A 25,784-nucleotide genomic window follows, 5' to 3' on the forward strand; every position below is an offset into this window, starting at 1 on the left:
AATCGAGTGAATCGCTTTTTTCTTAGGGAGTTTCGAAAGGCTTCAAATGCAAATCAATAAAGGATCAATGTTAAATTATGACAAGAGCCTTTGCCCGTTTGGTTTTATTGTGCAAGTACTATTTGTGTTTCGCTTACGATGCAGCTCAGAACATTGGGTTTTGAAGAATACTGAGATTGTCGTGACCTTCATCTTTGGGACTTCTCCTGTGACATAGAATTAATAGCCCGTTTTCCTTAATCCAGAGATCTGGGTTTCAATCTGCCGATATCCACAACCTACATTCAAACCAGACTGTGATGGTCCCATGGGTGTGTTATGGTTATTTGAGATTCCATTTAGTACCAACATTCAGTTATGATAAAAAATATTAATAGAATAATTTGTAACCTTTAAATATTATATTGTTCTAGTTATTATATTTGGTATGTTTTTAGTAATTGTAGTATTATAAAATCATATGCAAAATCTTAGTAATGTCACTTTATTATGATGTTGGTAGTTTCGTATTATTAAGATTGGTAATAGGAGTGTTACTAATTGCTCTCAGCTATTGGGCACTTCTTGTTGGGCAGTCGAAAGTATCAGACGTGCTGGCTTTTGGTCACCCGACTGCCGTATTGTTATAAATCATTTAGTGTTACTTGTTTAAATAGTTGTGATTATAGTGAAATTATTGAATATATATTCTATTCATCTGGTTCGTAAAAGTATTTTATTATAGGTGACTGTATCGGAAACCGTTGTCTAAATTTGTTTGCGATTGCTATTGGTTCATTGACTCAAGCAACACACTTAACCTATTGGTAGCTTTTCAACAACTTTTCTTTTGTGCAATGCCAAGATATCCATCTTTATTTACTCAATTATTATTCTGACACCATTTAAGATGTGACTTGAAAATTCGTCTGCTCCTCTGCATGTCTTCCCATACTCTATCCTGTCGTGGTCTACCATACTATACCCATATATGAAATTTATGTATAGATTCTCTATGAAAAATGAAAGACGCATTCAATTACCTATTCCATTCAGTGACTGTTTTGAGAGACACAGGTAATGATGATCTTATCTGAAAATATTAATTACCTAACTAGTATTAAAAAAGAAGAGGAAAACAGTCGAGAACGGAAAATTTTTATTAACATGAAATGACCATCTGTCTCGTACCAGACACGAGTCATCATCTCCTGAGGATGCCTCGTGTAGAGGCGAAACACGTGTTGAATTGTTTAAAGACAAATGTAGGCGGAATTAACACTAAAGAAAACTCAAAACATTTGGATAATTATGATTATCCGTAAAGTAACGTCTACTTCAATAAATTTTCTAAAATTGTAGACAGATAATGTACAAACTACTAATATACAAACAAACCTAAATAAACATAACCTTGACAATGATTCTAGTTTACTCAACATTCTCGTGTTGCATAATTCTGTGTATGCTGACGGTACACAAGGAATGTCGGTAAGTAAAATCGATGCTTACGTCACTACACTCCCGCGCCGTCTCCGGTCTCACAAAACACTAAACAGTCACCCAAGCGATACACAAACAGACAACACGGCTGTTCTTATACTTAATTTGTTACTTTAAACTTGAGATTATGACAACTGGGAGGATCGTTACATAATTTAAGCGGGAATGTACTCATTAAATAGTTTAAAAACAGGTTTAAAGTGAATGTTTCAAATAAAACGTGACATGAATAAATAATTTATTAGAGTGTGAAGTGACAGAAAGTAAATACTTTTTCGAACAAAGTATGTTTTGTGAAATTAAAAAGAGTACAGTGTAAGAATCGTGTGGTGTTTTATGTAACTTAAGTTTATAAAAGTGTCAATTTAAACATGTCTCTTAGCACAGAACTTCAGTCAACCCCAGGTAAGCCTCAAGTTATAAGCTAGTTACTTAAGTAATAATACTTATACTAGTTATTCAAATATCCTGAGGAATTCTTAAAATGTAATTATTCATGGTTATTATAATCCACAGTACTATGTAAGTAGATTACTTTTTAACACTTTCTATAACTTTGAGATTCTTGAAAGTATTTATTGTTGCTTTTGAGTGAAAATTAGGTTTTCACTTTATTCGTGACTCAAAAAGGTCTAACGGCATTTATATTGTGTTACGATGTTTGTCAGTCTAAGTGTACACAAAATTAAATACAAAATTTACGAAATGGTTTTAATGATTATTTGCTGCGTGATTCCTTATATAACTTAAGTGACACTTAATAACATGTTAATATATATTTTGTCAAACTTCGATCTTGACGGTCATTAATTTCTGTGATAACAGCTTATATATATATAAGAAAATTTGTTTAAAAGTTATTATATCATTATATTATTATAATTGCGAATTATTCACATTTTTCAAAGGTCTTTTTTTGTATGAGAGTGAGTTCATTTTACAGGTAATCACAGTTTTATACGTTCATTATTGTAAATTAAGTGCCTACTTTTATTACAAAATACCTGTATCTATTTATTTATTTATTAAAGCCTATTACAATATTAAAACTATTACTAATTTATTTACAATATTTTTTATATATCATCCCACTGCTGGGCAAAGGCCTCTCCCTTCTTTTTGCATTGGTCCTTATTGTATGTTGTGCGTGACCACATCACTCCGTAATTTACTAGGTCGTCTCTCCATCTCGTACCAGGTCTACCTCTTCTTCTTTTGGCGTCTAATGGGAACCAGTTTGTTGCTATACTCCATCTTTCGTTACTGGCCCTTTATATATGGCCTGCCCAATTCCATTTTGCAGTTTTTGCGATTCGTATTATGTCTTTAAGTTTACTTTTTTCCGTAATTCATTCTTTGTTATTTTGTCTTTTAGTCTAATACATAATAAGTTTCTTTCCATATTTCTTTGCGTCACTTTTAGTCTCTTGTTACTGTTTGACCGAGGTATTTGTATTTATTTACTTCTTCTAATGTATAATCATCTATCTTTAAATTCATATGTTCTTCCACGTTTTTCATTACTTTAGTTTTATCCATGTTCATTATGACTCCAACTTTCTTGCTTTCTTCTTTTAGATCTTCTAACATTGACTGTAAGTCTTTAGGTGTTTTTGAGAAAAAAATCTTAGATTGGTAAGGTTTTGTCCACTTATATTAATTCCTAAGTTTTCCCATTTATCTTTGAGTCGAAAAAATATTTGCTGTAGAACTGAGTTGAATAGTTTAGGGGACATTGAATCATCCTGTTTAACACATCTTTGGATTTTGAATATATCACCTTTAGTTTCCAGCTTAATCAGTGCCGTGCTGTTCTAATAAATATTTTGTATAATCCTTATGTATTTATTTGGCACTCCATCCGCCTTCAACGCATTCCATACTGCACCGTGCTCTACAGAGTCAAAGGCCTTATTAAAGTCTATGAATGCTATGTAGATAGTTTGTTGGTACTCCTTAGCTTTTTCTATTATTTGTTGGATACATTGCAGGTGATCACTTGTCGAGTATGCGCTTCGGAATCCAGCTTGTTCTGGTGGCTGTTGTATGTCTAGATAGGTGTTTATTCGTTTTGTTAATATCTTTGAGAAGGTTTTGTATAGGTTTTTTAATCATACTTATGGGCCTGTAGTTATTGATGTTATTGAAACTACCCTTTTTATGTATTAGTGAGATTTCTGTTGTTGTCCATTGGATTGGTATCTTCTCTTCTTCAAGAATTTTATTGAAGAGTTCTGTTACGACATCCAATATAACATGTTTTCCCACCTTTAAGCTTCATGAGCTAATATTATCCGGTCCTGGTACTTTGTTTGTGTCTAGTGAATTCAGCGCACTTTCTACTCTTTTCTCATGATACTTGGTATTTCATCGCCAACCTGTACCTATTACATAGTAATAAAAAAAAAGTTTGCATCTCGGGACGCCCGAGAGACTAAGTTGAACAGCTATTTAATATTGAAATTGTTTAACTTGAAAAAAACTTAAGTAAGGTATTACTTAAATCTTATGTATATTAATATGATTATGAAAAGAAAGGTTATTTATCAATAAAATCTGTTATTGATTTTAAATTGATTTTCCTATTCCTTTATTTGGTATGAGGAACTTCCAGATTTTATGAAACAAGATAGTCAAATTCAATTCAGCCCATAGTTATTTTAAAACTAGCTGACCTGTCAAACGTTGTTTTGCCATATAAATGATATATAATATGTAAATCTTCGTTGAGCTTCAACGAATCTACTTTAAAAGATTTCTTTGAGATCGGTCGAATAGTTTAGGAGTTATTAGGGAACATGCAAACATACATTCTCTTATATATATATAGATAATATCCGAAATTGACACGAGTAAATGAACTGTATATCGGGAATTGAACTAAGTTTTATTTGTCAACTTAAAATCGGGCAAATATTGTAAGAAACTAATTTAAAATACATTTTCGATACAGTTTTGAAAGTTATTACAGTTGTTATTTCAGAGGCTATAATTATGATTCGAAAATGAAATCTTCTTTCTTTTACGCGGTCGTGACTCTCTATAACAAGCTTCATCATTAATTTTGTAGTTTAGTTTTAAATTTATAAGTCGATAAAAAAGTTAAGTAGCAGGGAGATTTCATACATTTTATAAAATCGAATAGATTTCATCCGAAGAAAAATTAAAGACTCCGTACGTAGTAGTACACCAGTAGCATTGAATTCTCAAAATACTACCTAATTTTTATTATACGTAATAACCACACTTAATTTATTTATTTCTATGCCAAAATTAATCAAAAATAGAATAGCCTGTAGGCGTAGGCGTACTACGACCCCCGTTGCCTTTCTATCCATATTCTGAAAATTTTCATTTTTTTGTGTCATAAATTGATTAGGTATTTGTTATTTGTCTATACACCTATGTACATATTATGTATGTTAAAATAAACATATTACTTAATACTTGATTTGTTTTTTACTATTTCCCACAACTGTATCGAAAAACGTGTGACACACGGGTGCGAAACTCTAAACATTAAAAACCTTCGCCCTCGGCTTGGACTCGTTAAATTACAGTTCGTTTTCAATAAGCTTTCCACTATTGCGCCACAATGTACTTTTTTAATTTATACTTATGTTAAACTTAAATCTCAACTTTTTCCCTGTGCTTCCCTGAGGCGTAAAAATAATATGAAAGTGCCAGTGCCAAGGATGTCGAGAAAAGGGAACTAACTAGTGGGAGGCTCCTTTGCACAGGATGCTGGCTTGACCTTGGTACCACAACAGCGCCTATTTCTATCGTGAAGCAGTAATGTTTACACATTACTGCTACATATCCTATGTCTCAAGGCAACGAGCGCAATTGTAGTGCCGCTCAGAATTTTAGGGTTTTTCAAGAATCCTGAGCGGCACTGCACTGTAATGGGCAATGCGTATCAAGTACCATCAACTATACGCCCTGCTCGTCTCTTCCCTTATTATCATAAAAAAAACATAAGGGCTTTTTGAAGTGGGAGAGTCACGCTGCTGGCTTTTGATGTCAGTACGAACGGGCCAGACTCTTCTGGGTTAATTATCACATTCGCACAGAAAACCGGCGAGAAGTAGCGGCCTAGTGCCGTTATGTTTCACATAGGTTAATATCGAAGACAGGTCAGGACCGTTATCGAAAACTGCTCTCAGTAACTTCAACCAGCCGTCCTCGACGTTGCTGCCCACAAGGTATGATACTTTGGCCCATACGGCGAAAGAGAATCTTTTGTGTACTCTTTTTGCCTCCAACTCGCCTCTTAAACGAAGATTAAACACCGCTGACCATCTCTCAGAGTTTTTGAAGTACAGTCCAAGTAGAAATCTGTTCGGCGAGCTTTGTTTTCCTTAGAAGTAATCAAGTCGAGCGGGCAAAATGGTATTTCCCCTACCGTGCTCATAACGTGTGTCCCTGAGTTGACGCCGATGCTAACGCGTTTATTCCAGCACTCATTTATCAGTTCTTCCGTTGAGCTTTTTGACCTGATTCTTGCCTGAATATCATTCCACCATCTGGATGTTCACAGTGCGGTTTTGAAGGAATTTACGTCCACGTACAATCAAGCTGTGGAATGCTGAATGAAGCTTCCTTGTGTGGTATTTCCAGGATGATACGACATGAGTACCTTATAAAACCGTGTATACTTTTAAAAGGCCTTTAACGCTCCTGTCATTCCTCTGGTGCTGCAAGAGAATATGGGCGGCGGGGATCACTTAACATTAAGTGACCCTTAAGCTAAAAAAGTTACCATTGAGTTTGTCTTACATATATGGGACACACCAGTGCGAGGGTCCTTTGCAAAGGATGCCGGCTTTATTATGGGTACCACAACGGCGCCTATTTCTGCCGTTAAGCAGTAATGTGTAAACATTACTGTGTTTCAGTCGGACGGGCGCCGTAGCTAGTCAAGTTACTAGGCAAATGAGACTTAACATCTTATGTCTCAAGATGACGAGCACAACTGTAGCGCCGCGGCCGCTCAGAATTTTTGGGCTTTTCAATCATTCTGAGCGGCACTGCATTGTAATAGGCATGGCCTATCAATTACGATCTGCTGAACGTCCTGCTCGTCATATACGTATGTTTTGTTAACAACGTTCAAAATCAATTTCTACCGCTGCGTCATATTTTCAGTGGCAACATAAAGGTACCAATATCGTGGCGATTTGTCGCCACAATCGCTATCCGACAATCTTTCATTTCCGCACACTCGGCTTCGACACAAATAGTTTCGTTTCGATTTTATTCTCACGGTACACTTCAATTTCCTAATATTATTTCTTGACGTAAGACGGAATAAGGCTTGTATATAATTTTTAAATATAGGTAATATATAAATATGGAATTTCTATTTGTTTCTACAGTATAAGCTTATATATTCAATCAAATCAATTTAGATTTATTCAAGTTATACATTTTACCATTTACCACCACTTTACAAGGTTGAGCTTTACTGAGAATATTTGACAAGAAACTTATTGCCATTTATGAACTATTTTAGTAAGAAATTTATGGTAAGCGATGTAACAAAAACGTGCTCTCCTTCCCACAAGCACACAGCCGGTCCGAGGTTCGAGTCTCCTTAGGAGACGCCCCGCGACTGTTGTTGCGTAGTCTTTGCAGCCTCCACGGCCCACGCCCTGTATCGCTGTAAATGCCTTCAGGGCTAACAGCATATACGAGGTTTTTAGTCTGTAGGGGGTGTCCTCGAGTCCGACATATGGGCTCTGTTTCGGAGCCTAAATAATAAATAATTGAAAAAAACAGGCTAAAAATAAAATGTAGATTGACTTAATAACACCATTAGAATTATTGCTCCAAGCACGTATGCGCGTGCTTAGGGCGTTATTACCATTGTATGAGGCAAGATTTTTTTTATGAATAGCGTGGTTATGGAATACAAGAGATCAACATGGTGTGGGTGATCTCATGACTCCGTCTCTTCCAGGTGTAGTGGAGCTCCGGGAAGATGTTCCTCTGAAGCAGTACTCGACATCAAGCAGCCTTTGTACCAGCGGCCCGAGGCTCATCATCGGTGCATTTGGAGTACTCACTATAGCTGTGACAGTGGCACTTCTTACTCAGATACACTTCGGAGACTACCAAGTAACACTATCATGTACAATGCACTTTATAATTTATGCACATAAAATACTATTTAACTTCGACTTGTATAATGGTTTTTGAGTTTTACCAGTTGTGTGTGAGTGGCTTTTTTGCACAGGATGCCGGCTAGATTATAGGTTGGTATCTAGCAGTAATGTGTAAGCATTATTGTGTTTCGGTCTGTAGGGCGCCGTAGTTAGTGAAATTACTGGGCAAATGAGACTAAACATCTTATGTCTAGGGCAGGGCGTATCAATTACCAACAGTTGATTATCCTGCTCGTCTCGTCCCTTACTGTCATAAAAAATGGTATACTGAGAAGTTTTATAGTAGATTACTGAGGTAATCTTATAGTTACAACTTATAGGTCACAAGATTGAATGTGATCACCGCGGCCCACATTATTTTGTAACACCAGAGGAGTTACAAGACGAACAAGGCTATTTTACGCAAAGATGACATAAAATGATACATGTGGCCCAAGATAAAATGGTATACAACACGACAGTTACAGGAGGCCTTATGGAAAAGATTTTTAAAACCTTTGAATGCCTCTCTACTTTTTTCCAGTGCTGTTTCAATCTTAAGGCGACACTGAATGCCAGCGACCTTGAGCGATATGAGTTCACGGCTGCCGGCCCGCCATCTATGTAACAAAGCTAATATTTTATTTTTTAAATTCTTGCGTGGAAAACAGTTTATATGCTTACAATCCTCGTTATTCACTACTAATCTGAATAAATGAACCCACACAAAAAAGTAAGCTATAAGAATAACTTTTCTCAGAGAAGTACCAAAAAGATGCGTCACGCCATGCCAAAAAGCTTGATTAACTTCAAAGAAATGTGGTAGTTCAAACAGGCTCGGCAGTGTTAACTATAACCAACAGCAAGCATTAGGAACCTACAAATAAGACTTAAGGATATGTGTAACAGGATTAAGTAGTGTTCATAGCTCGAAATGCTATACTTTCACCACAAAACTTGTCTAAAAACACCATGTTCGCGTGTTTTCTGCTTACTCTTCGCCTTAAGGCATAAAATAATTCAATTGTCTTAATTGTCTGGTAATGCCAGGTGGTGCCACATGGTTCAGTGTCGTCTTCGGCGGCGGAATGTTCCAGCGTCGGCACGAATGTGATGCGGGACGGTGGTGGAGCCATCGATGCCGCCATCGCTACCACCCTGTGTCTAGCTGTGGTGACACCACACAGAACATCTCTTGATGCGTAAGTATACCTCTACTAACTTTTTCAGCGACGTAAAAAAGATACTATGTTACGAGCGAAGTATAATAACTGATGTTATTTTTATTTATTTATAGATTCCCCTGTGGTAATAACAATATTACATTTATAAATATGCTAAGTTACAAAGGTATTATTACTAAATGCATTATTACCTTTTGAGGTGAATACCGCATGCTAAATTATGTGTGAAATAGTTATATAAAATAAGTATAAGTTATAAAATAACCATTCTATGATGTAATGAATTTAAGAAATTGACAAAATCAACAAAATAAGTCAAGATATAGGTACCTACTAAACGATTATTTATTTACATTTTTGCGAAACGTTGGCAATGAATCTCTGAATGGGTCTAAGCATTTATAATCGTTAAGTCCAGTCATTTAAGCTTAAATTAGGTAAGAATCTCGGAATTCGAGATACTCAGCTGTAAATACTTGTATATTGACACCCTAAAAGTTGTTTCAAAACCTACATATGGTAGGGTGTACGCAACTATTAAATTTCAAGGTCAAAGGTCACAAAAATCGGTTATTTGCGCTTTTTTTGTAAATCTCTCATTTCCTATGGGTTTCAATATACAAGTATTTTCAGACTTACAGCTGGGCATCTCGAATTCCAAGGTGAACATACTATAATGACTGGACTAGTTTATAATTTTGCATAATCGCGACACAGGTGAATTGATCCCCAAAATACTTCTGCGAGAAGTTTATTCAAATAAGTTCACAGGTTTACGTGGGACCTCTAGACACTTTAAAATTAATCATTGACACAAGAGAGGAGTTCTCATAAACGTTGTTAATACTTTTGTGCATGAAAAGTAAATCCAATATGATTGTTTTCCTACGTTGTTTCAGAGTTAGTATATTAAAATATGTAAGACTTTCAGGGTGATGTTTACTGGTACTGGCATTATTAAGTTGAATGTTTCGGAATGATGAACATTAGAAACAGAGTAGTTGAATATAGTGATTGTTAGGATGGATAATGTTATGAAAAACATTTTCGGAGGCCTTATTATAGGAGTGAAAATTTAGGTGATCACAAGAATACAGATCTTTATTTGCACATGCGCTACATTTCAATTATGAATTACCAAGGAATAGTACAATACTATAACATATTACTAACATAATAATATTACTTACAATAACGTGAACTTTACGTAATGATAAAAAGTGGTCTTTACGACTTACTTCACAAGAACCAGTTATAAAATGGTCACATTAAGAATGCTCTAAATAAATAAATAAAAAACTCTTGAGTATTTATTTATAATATATATTTTAACATTATAATTTACTATGATTCCCCTGATATAAATATAAAAGAATAAAGCAGTTTTTCTAAGTAACAAACAAAGAAAATTCAATTTTATTATAAGTATTAATTTACTGGATAGATAGTATAATTCTATCTTTATTGTACCGTCAGTTTCGCTCTAACTTCTACTAAAATTCATAATGTTTTTCTTATATATTATTTATTTTAACTACTACTATTTACCTATTTTGGAAGGTTTATATGACGTACAACATATTATTTTAAATTTTATTTTAATACAAGAGAAAAGTCTACAGTTTGAAAATAATAGAGTTTTTATGTAATGAAGTCGATTTATTGAGCGAAGCTGAGCGGTGCTCCCACCGGGTGACTCCAATTGATTTCTGTGTTAAATTGTTTCTCGGCCATTCCTGGACCAATTTTAAAAATTTTTGAACTCATACAAAGCTTTCGAAATTTTCTAGGTTATTGTCGAGACAGAATTTTTAATTTCGCCTTGATTCAATTATTATAATGAAAAACAAACATGATTCACAAATTATGCTAAATTAGCACGCGCTATTTATATTTATTTAAAAATTGAGTTTGATAAATTAAGTTTTGTGTTTGTACAGACTAAGTTTACATCACTTCGCTCATATATACGCCACAGCTAAGCGGTACGACGAGCGACTGCGGCATTTTGATAGTCATTTTAGTCTTATCTATTACCTTTATTATTTGATCAGAAAGGTTTTCGATAAGTTGCCATCTACAAAATATTTTGTGAACCGCTAAACTGCAATACACTGCTAACTGCAGCATATGTTTGTACTTTGTAGAGTTGGTGTTAAACATGAGAACTTTTTCAACTATTACTTCAAATAGTTTTCTATATTTCCAACAGATGGCAGTAATTATGTAATTCATTTTAGGAGTGGTTCGCTGCTTTACTGGGAATATCGACAATCTAGGACAACAGAGCCAACACTCATAGAATGGGGAGGCGTTGGAAATGCAGCAAATATTAACGCGACGGGGCCTCCACGTCTCCTAGTCGGGCTGGCAGCTCTACATGCGAAGCTCGGAGTTTTGTCATGGTCGAAGTTACTACAACCTGCAATAGATGTCGCTAGGTAGGTACACTAAGTTTAATTAAATTTCATTTTAACAATAATAAATTAAATTATACAATATGCATGTTTGATGAAGCATATAAATCAACCAAACCATTGAATCTCCAAAAAGTTCTCTCAAAAAGCTGTGTTCTGATCTGTTAACGAAGTTTTAACATGCTCACAATGAGTACTGCACGTCTTAAAACGGGTTAAGCGACTCTTTTTAAATTTAAATATAACAGAATACTAGATGTCGCTAGGCACATATTCACGATGTAAGCACTAACACGCTAGAGATATTTATTATCGGATATACCAACTACTTCCCTGCCGGCACGCGATTGACAAACAAACAAACAGTTTATAACTTTTGCCCGCGATTTCGTTTGCGTATTTTTTGCTAGTCCCATTGATCTCAACTGGGACTTGAATTAGTTATAAATAATTAGTAAATTGTAATTGTTAAAGACTAACGGCCTTACAAATAAACTTGGTATAAAGTTATAACTGATAAAAAAGAAAACGCAAAATGTTTATAATGACAAGCTGCCTTGCAAATAAACGCGGGAAACGTTATACGTCTGAAAAAACCATTCGTAAGCAAAATGTCTAATTGTAAACATTTTACATATTCTTGGTTTATGCTTAGTTATAACTTTATGCCAATTTTATTTGTAAGGCCGTTAAAGTTAGACTTAAAAGTAAACCTGAAGAGGATGTTAATACTACGTCAATGAGGTGGACCGTGGAAATCAAAACTTCCTAAGTATAAAATGGAATTTAGTTTGGTCAAAGAACATATTATTAAAATAGTACAATTAGTTTAGCATGAACTATGAAACGCGCAGTGATTTGACATAAGTGATAAATTTGAAATAGTAGTAATTACAGTATGACGATTGGCGACGAAATAGAAGAAGATTAGAAACCGTCCATTTTGAACAGTTGCTTAGCGGCCGTTTTCAAATACGTATCTCTAGTTACGGATACATTGCTGTCACCGTTTAATGACAAGTTCTTATCAATCCATAGTTATGTCCAATATAGTTATAGTCCAATGCTTTATATCGATAGATAAAAAAGTAAAAGTAAAAGTAAACGTAAAAGGATAGATTTGTCTACCTCTAGTATGTCTAAGGTTAGATAGGTTATTGAAAACGGCCGTTAATCGTAGTGGATTTTGGCAATCTCCGTTTTTTACAATATTGTTACCGTCATGTGCCAATCTATCAATGACTGCACGTCTCATACAATCGAGTGAATCGCTTTTTTCTTAGAGAGTTTCACCATGCTGGTTATATCAATAATATTGTATTATGTAGTACGTACTGCGTATTGAGGTAGTTAATAATTGATTGATATTTATTTTGTAGTCTTGTTAGTTGTAATTTGTTCTATGAAACTACATCTGTATTCCGACATGGGACGGGTCCCCTTCCCTAAAATATGATTGAGGGAGGCGATGGCTGGCTCATGCGTCATGCTCGTGAACGGGCGCTGCTTGTGGTGGCAGGATGATCCTGTTGCCGGAGACTCGGTTTCAGATTCTTAAAAGTTATTGTGTGTATATATATTAATGGATATAAAATTCTCACATAATACCTTTATTTATGGTGTATGTGGATGATGCAGCTACTGTACTCAATAACTTTTGTATTAATTTACATTTACTTTTTTGACTTACTCGTGTAAGACATTGACTATTTGACGTTTGAGTGTGTCTGTTGCATCATTTCATATTTTTCATATTATATTGTAATTTGAAATGATTTATAAATCGATGTACTTAAATGTAAATCTTGATATAAAAGAGTGGCAATGAGCTCCTTGCTACTTCTTCTCATTAGCTCAACCCTTTACGAATAACGGTAGATTCAATAAGAAAAAAAATTTTTTTTTTGACATTCATAAGTGTCATTTCCGTGACCTACATGAATAACTGATTTTGATTTGATTTGATATTATACCATTATATAAAGTACATAGTATAGAAATAAAACCAATCTACCATTTTGAAATAAACTACGAGTAAAGACGCTGAGCGTGTTTAATTACCGCGTCATTTTTAAAAAGATAAATTTAGGGATAGTTACTATGACTAATTATAAGTATACATATATATAAGAGTTTATATTATTATAATATTATATAAATATATATGAGACTTTTAATAAATTTTATTCATCTTATTACAAATACAATAAAAAATAAGTAGCTATAAACCATCTAGGATAAATAATCCCATTGAATGGTGGCAGATTCATGTCAATACGATCAGTGGCTTAGGCGTGAAAGAGCCTCAAATAAAGACCATTTTCATTATATACATTTTGATATATAGAAGATTTCCACCTAAGAGACTTGAAATTTGTTAAGAATATTCTTTTCGCCGAGTAGAGGTCAGCTAAGAACGGATTGTACGGAATTCCATTTGCATTTTTTTTTTTATGAACAGAACTAGGGTCAACTAGTTCATAAATATTTGCATTTAGTGTATATGTAATATGGATATAGTACATAGTTATTATAGACTAACTAGTATACTTTAGTTATTTTCATAGTATTATGTCCTATATGGGGCAGTGCAGCCGATATTAATACCATCTTTGTGGTGCAGAAGAGGGCTATTCGCGCTATTTATAACCTAGGTCCCTAAGAATCATTAAGATAAAAATTTAAAGAATTAACATTTTGACTGTTGTTTCTCAATATAAGAAACTGTGACAATCATAATGTTAACACGAGGAAAAAACATAAACTTGTTATGCCTACTACTCGGCTAAGTCGAGTTAGTAAGTCTTGCGTGGCGATGTCTACAACAAGATCGAAAAAATGATCAAAACAAAAATATTACTATATTCAAAATTATTGGTAAAAAACGTTTGTCTGGTAAAGGTAACTATAACATAAATGACTTTTCTTAATGATTCCATAGATTGGTAATGGAGCGACCGCCCTCAGGCTATAAATAATAAGTTTAATTGTACAATATTAATTTGTAAACATATTTTTTGATGAAAAACAAAAGCTCGCTGAGTTTCTTCCGCCCATTCTTCTCAGGTCTGAAACATTCTTTTTGTAATGGGTGGTAGTTTTTGACATTCAATAAGTGATGTTACATAATATTTTGAATAAAAATATTTGAATTTGAATTTGTCAGATTGCATACATGTCATTATATTTCACTTTTACAGAATAGGCTTCAACGTATCGACCGGTCTCGCCATGGCAGCTGCTTCTCGAGAGATTCTGGAATATACCGCAGGCGAACACAGAACTGAACCACCATTGGCCGAATATTTACAATCGTTACAGCGTAACACTAGTGAAGGTAAGTAAATCGATAATTCTACAACTATTTGTTTATTGAAGTGAACTTCTTTGAAATTGGGCATTTTTTGAGATGGCAAAAAGCTATTGTTCTTGTAACATTGTTACAGTTACCTATACCTCTGTAATGTACGCATATTGTGTATGTCCGTACATAGATACAAATGCATGTTGGTATTTTTTCGGATGGGAAAAAAGAACAGGGAGTCATTAATAGAACTCGGAAATACTTCAAGCCGGCTCACATTCTAGCGCTCTACAAAGCGCAGGTCCGGCCACACATGAAGTATTGCTGTCATCTCTGGTCTGGCGCACCCCAGTATCAGCTCGATCCATTTGACCGCGTGCAACGCAGAGCAGCTCGAATTATCGGGGAACTCGAAGTGCTCTGTGAACGGCTGGATCTCTTGGCGTTGCGTAGAGACGTCGCTTCATTGTGTGTCTTCTACCGCATTTATCACGGGGAGTGTTCCGAAGAGCTGTTTAACCTAATTCCTGCCGCCGAATTCCACTTTTGCATGACACGCCACAAATTAAGATATCATCCCAAGCGGTCCTCCTCAGACTGTTTACCAGGAGCTTTCTTCCACGTACTACAAAGCTAAGGAATGAGCTTCCTTGTGCGGTGTTTCCGGGACGATACGATATGGGTACCTTCAAAAAACGCTTCAAAAAAAATTCCTCAAAGCCCGGCAACGCTCCTGTGATTCCTCTGGTGTTGCAAGAGAATTTGGGCGGCGGTGATCACTTAACATCAGGTACGCTTGTTTGTCCTTTTCATATAATTTATATTTATACAGTTAATTCTTTATTACTTCTTATGAAATAATTTATATTATTTAAATACGATTCACATATTGGATGCAATACCTTACAAACTATGTATATATATATTATGTATGTTAAATCCATTGTAAATAAAACTCTAATGCGTTTATCTGTATGAAACGAAATTACATTTTTTTATAAATTAAAATGAAATTAAATTATAAATTAAAAGATTCATAATAAATGCCTCGTCCAATATGAATGTAAATACAAATAAAAAAAAATGATGCACCATTAGTATCCTTTAAGCATAATTCTTTGAGAAGAACATACATTGAAATCTGGCCACGCTTTTAACTCATGAAGTAATTATTTCATAGCTGCCCAGACAGACTTTGTTCTGTCAATATAGTAAAAATTTAATAAATATATTGTAACTAGCTGACCCAGCAAACGTTGTATTGCCTTATAAAGTATTAAAAAAAAATCAATAATTAAAATATTTAGGGTATAAAAATAGGTGAAGACCGATTAAAAACCGTATAAAATTTTTCGTACTACAATTATATTCTTATGCCATCTTGCAACCCTATTGCGGATTTGTGGATGGAACAGAATAATATAAAAATTGTGATACAAAAATAGGTATTGATCGTAGACGGATGAAAATTTGAAGTTGTATGTATTTCTTAATGCTAAATCATAATAAAATAAAAATAAAAATTTTCAGACTTATCCGATATGCACACAAAATTTCAAACAAAACGGTTTAGCCGTTTCGGAAGAGTTTGGTAACAAACACCGCGACACGAGAATTTTATATAGTAGAAGATTTCCGAGTGACCCAGTTATTTATAACTTAACATATTGTGGGTTATCCATAAGAGATAGGCATATACCATCGCGGACTTTTTTATAGACCTTATTAAGGTGAACTATACTGTAGTACATTATTTTCATTTATCTCGTAGGTTTGCAATGCGCAAATGAGTGTTTATTGACGACATCATCTTAGAAACGTCTAAAATCGTCAGTGTTTTTCTCTTATATTATCCATGTATATATATATTATACATATATAAACCTTCTTCTTGAATCACTATATCTATTAAAACAAACAGCATCAAAATACATTGCGCAGTTATAAATATCTAAGCATATTGACTGATATAATAATAATAATATTGACATACTTTGACACACACTATCTTGCCCCAAACTAGGCTTATCCTGTACTATGGGTGCAAGACAACGATATATTTAATACAATATACTTACTTAAACATACATTAATGCATATAAACATCCATGACTCGGAAACAAACATGCATTTTCATCATATAAATGATTGTACCTACTGGGATTCGAACCCGGGACCTCTAGCTTACTACGGGCACTAACCATTCGACTATATAGGTCGTCTATATATTTCAGAGCTATGTATTATCTGGTCGTGTGAGAGTTCTGTGTGGTGGAGCTCTGTGGCGTCAGTGCTAGCGGGCGGGTGGCGCGTATGGACAGGCGGAGCGGGCGCTCGAGCGAGCGTTGCTCTGGCTGCAGCGCTTGATCCGCTGCCACTCACTCCGCTTGAAGCGTTCAGAAGGTAGTGTTAGAAGCTTGTTTATTTTATTTCCTCTAGGGAACATAATAACATAGTAATTATAATGTTGCCCCCTTAAATAATTAATATTGTAATAAAATAAAAAGAAATTTTTATTTGTATAGAATTAACTATATTCTCTTAAAGGGAGTTCCTCTTGCGTTCCGTGCCCCTCTTACCAACTGAGCCGACCGTTCGAGTGACGTATCGTTGATAAAATCTTGTATGCCTTATTCAACTCTCAGGTTTATCTGATAGCTGCTAGATAGATTTAAAATAAGAATGCGTCCATTAACACATTTCTTAAGATCTCTGGTTTCCTAAGTATCCATCCCTCCTCCGTGGCTTTAGTTTTCTTATCCGTGTTGTCAAAGAGCTGGATTGCATCGATATTCACGCTTTTAATGCGTTTATTAAATAAGTCATAGTTACTTCACAATTTTATTATTTTTAATCTATTCTATTATTCTTTTTGTTCTGACTTTTGTGGAAAGGTCACCACAACTGATCCAATGTCTGGTTGAGGTAGGCTACCCAGTAATGAAAAGTAAAGGTGTGGTGTTGAAGAGCATACCAGTTTTAACGCAATGATATTATAGTATACTTTTAAATATCATTGTTTTAATGGTTATGATCAGTGTTTATATACAACAATTTTATCACTTTATTTTAAATTCTGAAACAAATATACGAGCTGTCAGTAAAATTAGAAAATGACTTAAAAAAACACACAGATATATTTAAATGCTAATGTTAGTGCTAAGAATGGAACATAAAGGTTAATCTTATTTTCCCTAATATATTTACATAACATATTTACAAATGGACTGAAAACCAGGGGATGGAGATACAGGATGTAGGACGGGGAATTCCTGGAGGTATTCAATGGTATAGGGACGAATGCATTAATTGCAACATGGTGTTTACAAAACCGTGGCTTCGCAGTGACTGTCGCCATTACAGTGACAAACTTTCATGACAATTAAAATTCCATATGATATACGGACACGTATTTATTGCTGTTTTAACACGCTTTTTATTAGCTTCACATTCACCATCTGCATGTGTGGCGGTTCTCCACAGTGCAGTTTTCAGGGAGCTTTCTTCCTCGTACTACGAAGCTGTGGAATGAGCTTCCTTGTGCGGTGTTTCCGGGACGATACGACATGGGTACCTTAAAGGCCGGCAACGCTCTTGTGATTCCTCTGGTGTTGCAAAAGAATGTGGGCGGCGGTGATCACTTAACACCAGGTGACCCGTACGCTCGTTTGTCCTCCTATTCCATAAAATAAAAAAAAGCTTTACCTGTATGTATGTTTGTTTGTAACCGACTCATTTGGGAGCGATTTTGACGGCCACTTTAAACGGCCAGATTTTGTTTACATTTTTCCATTTGCAAAATATGATTTTTGTTAATGTGTATAATTTTCATCTGTCGTCTATAAGGCAGGAATTGATGTAAATTATAACTTTCAAAAAAAACTTTTCTATTTTTTTAGTTCGGTTTTCTATAAAAAGCGTGTTTTTTAGTTTTTTTTAACTACTATTTATATTTGTATTAGTGTTGTATTAATAGGCAGTTAACAAACTGATTCAGTTTGACTATTTGATTCTGAAAGTTTTATGTAAATTATTTGGTTTTTGAACATCACACATCAATGTCATGCGGTTAAAATTTCGTTTAATGAAATTATGTGAGATTTTTACTAAGCGGCCGGTGCTAACATGAATATTTTTTTCGAACAGTATATTAGGTATGTGCTTAATTTGTAAGATCATTTAATTATTGTACTATACTAAATGAAATCTTACTTTTCTTCAATCATGTTGGAAATTTGAAAAAAAAAACTGCAATATCTTTGTTTATTGATAGTGCAGATAAATATTGATATATGTATATGATGTTCAACGTTGATAAAAAAGTTATATGTATAAAAATCACTCATGCAAGGCTGATCACACTAAATCTTACTTCATACAATACAAATGTAATTATTTATCTTTTAAAGTTATTTTGATAATTTACATTACCGTAACTATACTAGAAAACCAAGGAAATTTCCGCTTCGGTTGCTTTTATAATAATTAGAATATACAAAACAAATATATCAATTTTTGCACACCCAAATCATAATTACAATACTTTAAATGATTTTATTAATATTGAAATAATTTTACTTCCACCTAACCCAAACACATATATTTCATATGTACGAGTATATATGAATAAATTTTATTTTATATTAATTGTAAATTATATCTACAGCTTTATCTGTTTTCTCTGATCCGTTCTTTTCGATTCTTATCCGTTATATAAGTATATTGCGTTGCTATATTAGCTCTTGCGTTAAAGATATATTTAGTTATCATCAAAACGCACTAGGACCCAGGAAAGAGGAATATTTAATTCAAATCAAATCTGATTTATTCAATTAGGTCAAAAAACTGCTTTTACAAGTCTCAAAAGTCGTAAATTTTACCATTAATTATCACCACTTCGTTGAAAAGTTTGTCGCAATCAAGCAATGATATGCAAATATGACGAAGCCTAATTCAGTAACTCAACAGAATAACAAGAAAAAATATGTATTTCAAATATTGTTCAATGCTCGCTAAATACATACAGGTACTTACAATAAAGTTGAGAACTTTGAATAAATTTGAATTTCATTTATAATGATAAATCAATTAAGTTAGGATATCATCCACACCATCTGGATGTGTGGCGGTCCTCCACAGAGCGGTTTTCAAGGAGCTTTCTTCCACGTACTACAAAGCTGTGGAATGAGCTTCCTTGTGCGGTGTTCCCGGGACGATACGACATGGGTACCTTCAAAAAAAGCGCGTACACCTTCCTTAAAGGCCGGCAACGCTCCTGTGATTCCTCTGGTGTTGCAAGACATTGTGGGCGGCGGTGATCACTTAACAACAGGTGACCCGTACGCTCGTTTGTTCTCCTATTCCATAAAAAAAAAATTGTTTAAATATAATAGAAAGCCTTTGAGGCAATTTAGATCCAACCATTTTTATCATTTAAATAATTACTTAAGATTTTTCTATAAATTTTCGATTGATATAGACTTTGAACTTGTTGCGGGATATTTTCTTTATAATTTCAGGAAGCACATTATAATCGAAACAAATTGCTCATAAATCTTCTATCGAGGTACAAAGCGTGGATATTAATGATATTAATAAACATTTTTTTTTCAATAGAGACGATGGTGATATAAGTTTGAGGCGTTCCGTATACAATTACATCTTTAGCTGTTTCCAACTTTTACTTTTAATTTTAATCAAAATTGACTCTCTCTTAATTGATATTAGGACTCACTATTGACTTATTTTAATAATTCAATCCTGAATTCTAATGGCCCAGGTCGGTCGGCTAAAAAATAATAAGATATGAATAAAATAAATAATATCCAGGCAGATGCTGAGAAGCAGCGCAGCAGTCAGTACTGGGTTACAGCACAAGCTGAGCTTAGTTAAGTTACGATGAGGAATATATTATTAAGTATTTAGATTGTAATTTTATGTGTGTGACATGGATTTATGATTTTCACTCTGTAACTGGTACTAAAATCTTGATTTTTTAGAGTTGTAGCCAATCTAGAGAAGCAAGCATCCATAGCAGAAGACACCTGGCCAACGGGAGTTGCGTCAGGCCTAGCTGTTGTAGATCCTCAAGATACATACGTTGCATTGTCATCGTAAGTTTATGTCTTAGTAATACGAAATATTAAGATACTCTCCAAATAGCTACATATCTTAAATATACTCATTAGAAAAAAAATATCTTACCTTTTTTGATAAATATTCTAAATTAGAGTATTTGTAAGAATTTGATAATAATCTTTCATAATACTTGTCACACTAATTCAAAACAACAGTGAAATATACTGGTAAAGTAAATACAGCATTAATGATACTAAATTCAAGTTGAAAATAATAAAAACAGACAAAATAATCACATGAATCTAAAATATTTTATTTTACTTTAGCGGTTTATCAGTGGCTTTTGGATCTGGTAACATCACGAAAAATGGTTGGAGAGAGGACATCCCGAGTGCACCCCTCGATCTAGCACCGTCTATACTTGTAGATGAGACTGTTTGTGGTAAGTTAATGCTGATTCTTACTCTTACTACCCACAATTAATATAAAGAAGCTGATATTTGGATCTCCAACATAAAACATCATTTGTGTGTCAGTTTAAATTAATCTTATGATAGCGGATTGAAGAAACGGTACTCTTGCAAAAGCAATACTGTATATTTACTGAGCTCAAGAAAAAGTATCTAAGTAATTCCACCTTCGCACGACACGCCACAAGTTCTATCAACCCCACCATCTGGATGTGTGGCGGTCCCCCACAGTGCGGTTTTCAAGGACCTTTCTTCCACGTACCACAAAGCTGTGGAATGATCTTCCTTGTGCGGTGTTTCCGGGACGATACGACATGGGTACCTTCAAAATAAGCGCGTACACCTTCCTTAAAGGCCGTCAACGCTCCTGTGATTCCTCTTAAGAACAGGTGACCCGTACGCCCGTTTGTCCTCCTATTCCATAAAAAAAAAGTAATTTGTCTAATGCTTATGATATGGCTAATGGTTTGACTGCGGTGCCTGGTGGTGATAATTTTATTTTGTCATCCGTTAATCGACAAGCCACTTGATGGTAGAGTTTAATTTTAAGTGCACAGATGAGATTAAGAAACTGAAGCCAAGATGGCCCCTAATATTTGTGAATAGATTATTGAACCGTTGGAATTCGATCTTGAGGAAACACTACAATTTTCCAAATTGGAATTGAATCCGCAGCTCGGTGTCCGTGAAACAGATACAATCACTAGAACACCTTAAACCTTATAATTTCCTGTGCTATGGAAAACCATAAAAGAGTAGGTTAGAAATATATCCAGAACTACAATGATTTTATTTATGTTTTGCTTCGTGCACAGGTACAAGATATATAATGGGCGCTGAATCTTTGTCAGCATTAGCTGAGGGAGCAGCTGCGGTACTAGTCAATGGTCCACTACTCGTTGTCAAATCGGTGGAAAGCGCCAGAGTTCTTGTAGAGACAAACGGTTTCTTAGCTTTGGAGCCTGATCGCCTATTACCACCCGCTGCGTTATCCACGCTACAACTGGGGCCACCGGTTAATGCATCACTACCACTGCCTGCACTCAACGTGATACAACAGACCGGAGATACCTTACTCTCACACGCTGACAGTCGGGGAGGCGGTGTTGCGTCTAGATTTTAAAGTTTTTTTTGTCCTGGAACTATATTCACTATGTATATATTGGATTCAATATTTATATATAAATAGTATGGAAGCAATTAATATTTTAGTACAATCGAAACCGGTGTACCGCGCCTTAGGTGCATGTATAGAGTGTCAGTCCGCATGCCGCAATGAAGGCTTATTGTCTTTGTTAGACACACACGAGAAAAATATCCAGAGAAGAGTTTGCAATACGAGTATTTAATATAAAGAAAAAACAGAGGTGACATAATTACCTTAACATACCACATTACTTATTTCACCTACCATTGTACCAGTAAAATATTATGAATAAAGCGACAAATCTCAACCTCGATATTATAAGATCTGTCCGACACTTTGAATCTCATGTATGTACCTCGCCGAGCATGCCTAAGGTGCGGTGCCACTGTATCAGTCAAGCTATACTTAACAGTTTATTCGCAATCACATCGTAACGGAACTATTTGTATCTTTTATTGTTTTTTATTTATATTTATGTCTGTATAATTAAGCCTTAAAAGGCGAGCGAAATGCGATGTGATCGGAACAGTATCAAACTACGTATACTTATCTCTGACGTTAAAAGGTCATATTGTAACTGCTATGACAGATGATGACGCTTATCATAAGGTCATCTGCTCGGTGTGTCGTTCATTCAGTAATTCTTATTAGGATAAACTATGACTTTAATGTGTCAATATGACTGCTGAATATTAATCTATACTATAATAGGTATTTTCGCATTTTTTAAGTTCAATGAAAGAATGAATGTAGCGATATATCACAAATTTAAACGACGTTAATATCATGTTTTGACTTCGACTAAATCCAATGCTTGAGGTAAAGAATTTCGATTCACCCCGTTGCTGGAGTGATGGCAAAAGTAAGCCTAGTAAGACTCAAAGTAAGCCTAGACTAGTCGGAAATGGTTTTATGTATTAAGCCAAGTAGGAAATGTATTTTCATGTAAAGAGGGAGGCTTTTTTACATAGGATGCTGGCTAGATTATGTGTACCACGACGGCGCCAAGTCCTTCTGCCGTGAAGCAGTAATGTGTAAGTATTATTGAGTTTTGGTCGGACGGGCGCCGTAGCTAGTGAAATTACTGGGAAAATGAGTCTTAACATCTTATGTCTCAAGGTGACGATCGCAATTGTTATGCCGCTCAGAACTTTTGGGTTCTTCAAGAATCCTGAGTGGCATTGTAATAATGTAAAATACCATCAGCTGAACCCCCTGCTCGTCTCGTACCATATTGTCGTAAAAAACAATTATAGTAATTCACTTGTACACTTTGTAAAATGATGTGTTTAGATAATGTGATGAGAACAAACTTATTTTCATTCATTAAGCGGGGTTTTCACTGTCAGAGTACACTCAGATGACTGCTCGGACTAACTCGTACGGTGTGACTCATGTGCCCTTACGGCCGTTCCCAATATACTATCTACAGATAGAGATAAATTACTACCTTCTACTTTCAGTACTTAGCTGTCAATAATCTGAAGCTGTCCCAATATACCCGATAAGTCATTCTTATCGCCTTATATTGGGACGTGTGAATTGCAATTTGCATACAAACTTCTATCGCTGGTAAGCTATACGTCTTCCCATTGACAGACAGCGTGTACGGATAAGGTGAGTTACCGTCGATAAGCTTAATGGGACAGAAAAGTCAACGATAGTTACGATATTTTTATCTCAAGTAGGCCACAACCAGAGATAGAATGAAAATTGGGAACGGCCGTTAGAAGACTCCTCCTATTCTTTCCAACTCGTACAGTCGGTCCAAATCGACCCGGACAGTGAAAACCACGCTTTATGAAATGATATTTACATAAATATACTTATTATTCATAGAAAAAAGCTTTCACCATAGACATACAATATCTAGTATATAGACAGACAAATCTTGCGAGAGAGTATATCTCTAACGGTGATACAAGGAAATCGAATCTATATAAACCGATTTCGATTGACAAATCGTAAATATGCAGCGACGATTGGCTCCTTAGTATTTTGTATATAAAACTAGCTAACGCACACAATGAGAAAACAAAAATAAAACACGCATTAATATTGGACTATCAGGTGGTCAAAGTCACTGACATAACCCAAATGATTGCAAAAAACAAGATTGCCGGAATAGTTGGACGAGGCCAGCGCAGGACCGATCGTTGTGGAGATCTTTGGGGGAGGCCTTTAGGACTTTTTTAGGACGTCTTCCGGCTCATGGTGATGGTGATGATCAGATTGTGTATACGCTAGTAATAAACTTGTTATAAAGTTATACCTGAGAATAAACCAAGAAAATGCAAAATGTTGACTATATCGATGACAACACTGTCAATACAGTGATAATTCTGAATTTTCCCGATTGCCAGGCAGCCTTTCAGAAAAACGCGGGAAACTTTACGTCAGAATAAACCAATAAGCAAAATATCTATTTGTAAACATTTTGCATATTCCTGGTTTATTCTCAGTTATAACTTTATACCAAGTTTATTTGTGAGGCCATAAGAAGCTTTCACAAAAGGGTGAGCTTAACGAATATTACTTTAACAATTATTTCCAGAATTGAGAGATATCAATTTAAAAATAACAAATTGTTTAGATTATTAATTGGACATTTATTGGCGAATTGTACTTAATGTAAACTAACGCAATAATTAATAAACCTTACATGTAATAAAACAATTATGCTCAATGAAATAAAATAGTTTTATTTTTAGAAATCGAATATTCCACACTCGTAATATTTAAATATGTATTATTTGAACCTTCCGACTCTTGCATTGAATAGTAATAACAATGATGTAATAAAATATTATTATAACTATTGTCTTCTGTTGTTCCTAAAATATGACATACGTAGGGGAATCCCCATGTATTGTAAGAGAATTTATAATTTTTTTTTTATGGAATAGGAGGATAAAATGAGCGTACGGGTTACCTGGTGTTAAGTGATCACCGCCGCCCACATTCTCTTGCAACACCAGAGGAATCACAGGAGCGTTGACGGCCTTTGAGGAAATTTTACGTGCTTTTTTTGAAGGTACCCATGTCGTATCGTCCCGGAAACACCGCACAAGGAAGCTCATTCCACAGCTTTGTAGTATTTCATCTACAGCATCTACTTTACAGTTTATAACCTGCTCAACCCAAAACAAATTTTGTTTTCAGTTTTATTTGTGTAATTATTAATCCCAGAAGTGAGGGCTATCACTTTAAAAACATAACAAATTGTTTAGATTTGCAAGAGCGTCATCTGGAGTCAAAAAAAATAATATGCAAGTTTGGGGTTGAGCAGGTATATCAACTGTAAAGTAGATCCTGTAGATGAAGCCACACCCTAAGAGTTGAACAAAGCATACAAGATCTTATAAACTTCACTCGAACGTTTGGCCCAGATGGAAAGAGCGCTCGCACGGAACGCGAGAGGTCGCGGGTTCGAGTCTCACATCGTTCATGAAAATGTTGTTTTTAGTTTTACAAGAAGTAAAGCCTGACCTAGGTAAATATAAAATTTTATCTTAATCATTATATTTTGTTTGTATACACAATGTTTATATACAAG

General features: G+C 34.8%; 1 protein-coding gene across 2 annotated transcripts; it reads left to right on the plus strand.

The window, feature by feature from the left end:
* Window positions 1–585: 585 nt before the first annotated feature.
* Window positions 586–24,918, plus strand: LOC126969245 (glutathione hydrolase 6-like). Of its 2 annotated transcripts, XM_050814614.1 has the most exons (10): window positions 586–700; window positions 1,607–1,887; window positions 7,445–7,602; window positions 8,679–8,830; window positions 11,053–11,253; window positions 14,430–14,566; window positions 16,768–16,936; window positions 20,533–20,646; window positions 20,938–21,053; window positions 21,897–24,918. In XM_050814614.1, the coding sequence occupies exons 2-10, from the start codon at window positions 1,854–1,856 to the stop codon at window positions 22,202–22,204; spliced, it is 1,389 nt and encodes a 462-aa protein (XP_050670571.1). In that variant the 5' UTR covers window positions 586–700; window positions 1,607–1,853; the 3' UTR covers window positions 22,205–24,918. The 2 variants fall into 2 exon arrangements, with proteins under 2 accessions (XP_050670571.1, XP_050670572.1); XM_050814615.1 differs by lacking the exons at window positions 586–700; window positions 1,607–1,887 and having other exon boundaries at window positions 7,471–7,615.
* Window positions 24,919–25,784: the final 866 nt, after the last annotated feature.

Source organism: Leptidea sinapis, chromosome 17 (genome assembly GCF_905404315.1).
Source record: "Leptidea sinapis chromosome 17, ilLepSina1.1, whole genome shotgun sequence".
NCBI classification, from domain to species: domain Eukaryota; kingdom Metazoa; phylum Arthropoda; class Insecta; order Lepidoptera; family Pieridae; genus Leptidea; species Leptidea sinapis.

Coding starts and splice junctions, on each gene's coding strand:
- LOC126969245 (XM_050814614.1), top strand. CDS start 1,854: ATGTCTCTTAGCACAGAACTTCAGTCAACCCCAG. Junction 8,831..11,052: donor CACAGAACATCTCTTGATGC/GTAAGTATACCT, acceptor AATTCATTTTAG/GAGTGGTTCGCTGCTTTACT. Junction 16,937..20,532: donor CCGCTTGAAGCGTTCAGAAG/GTAGTGTTAGAA, acceptor TTGATTTTTTAG/AGTTGTAGCCAATCTAGAGA.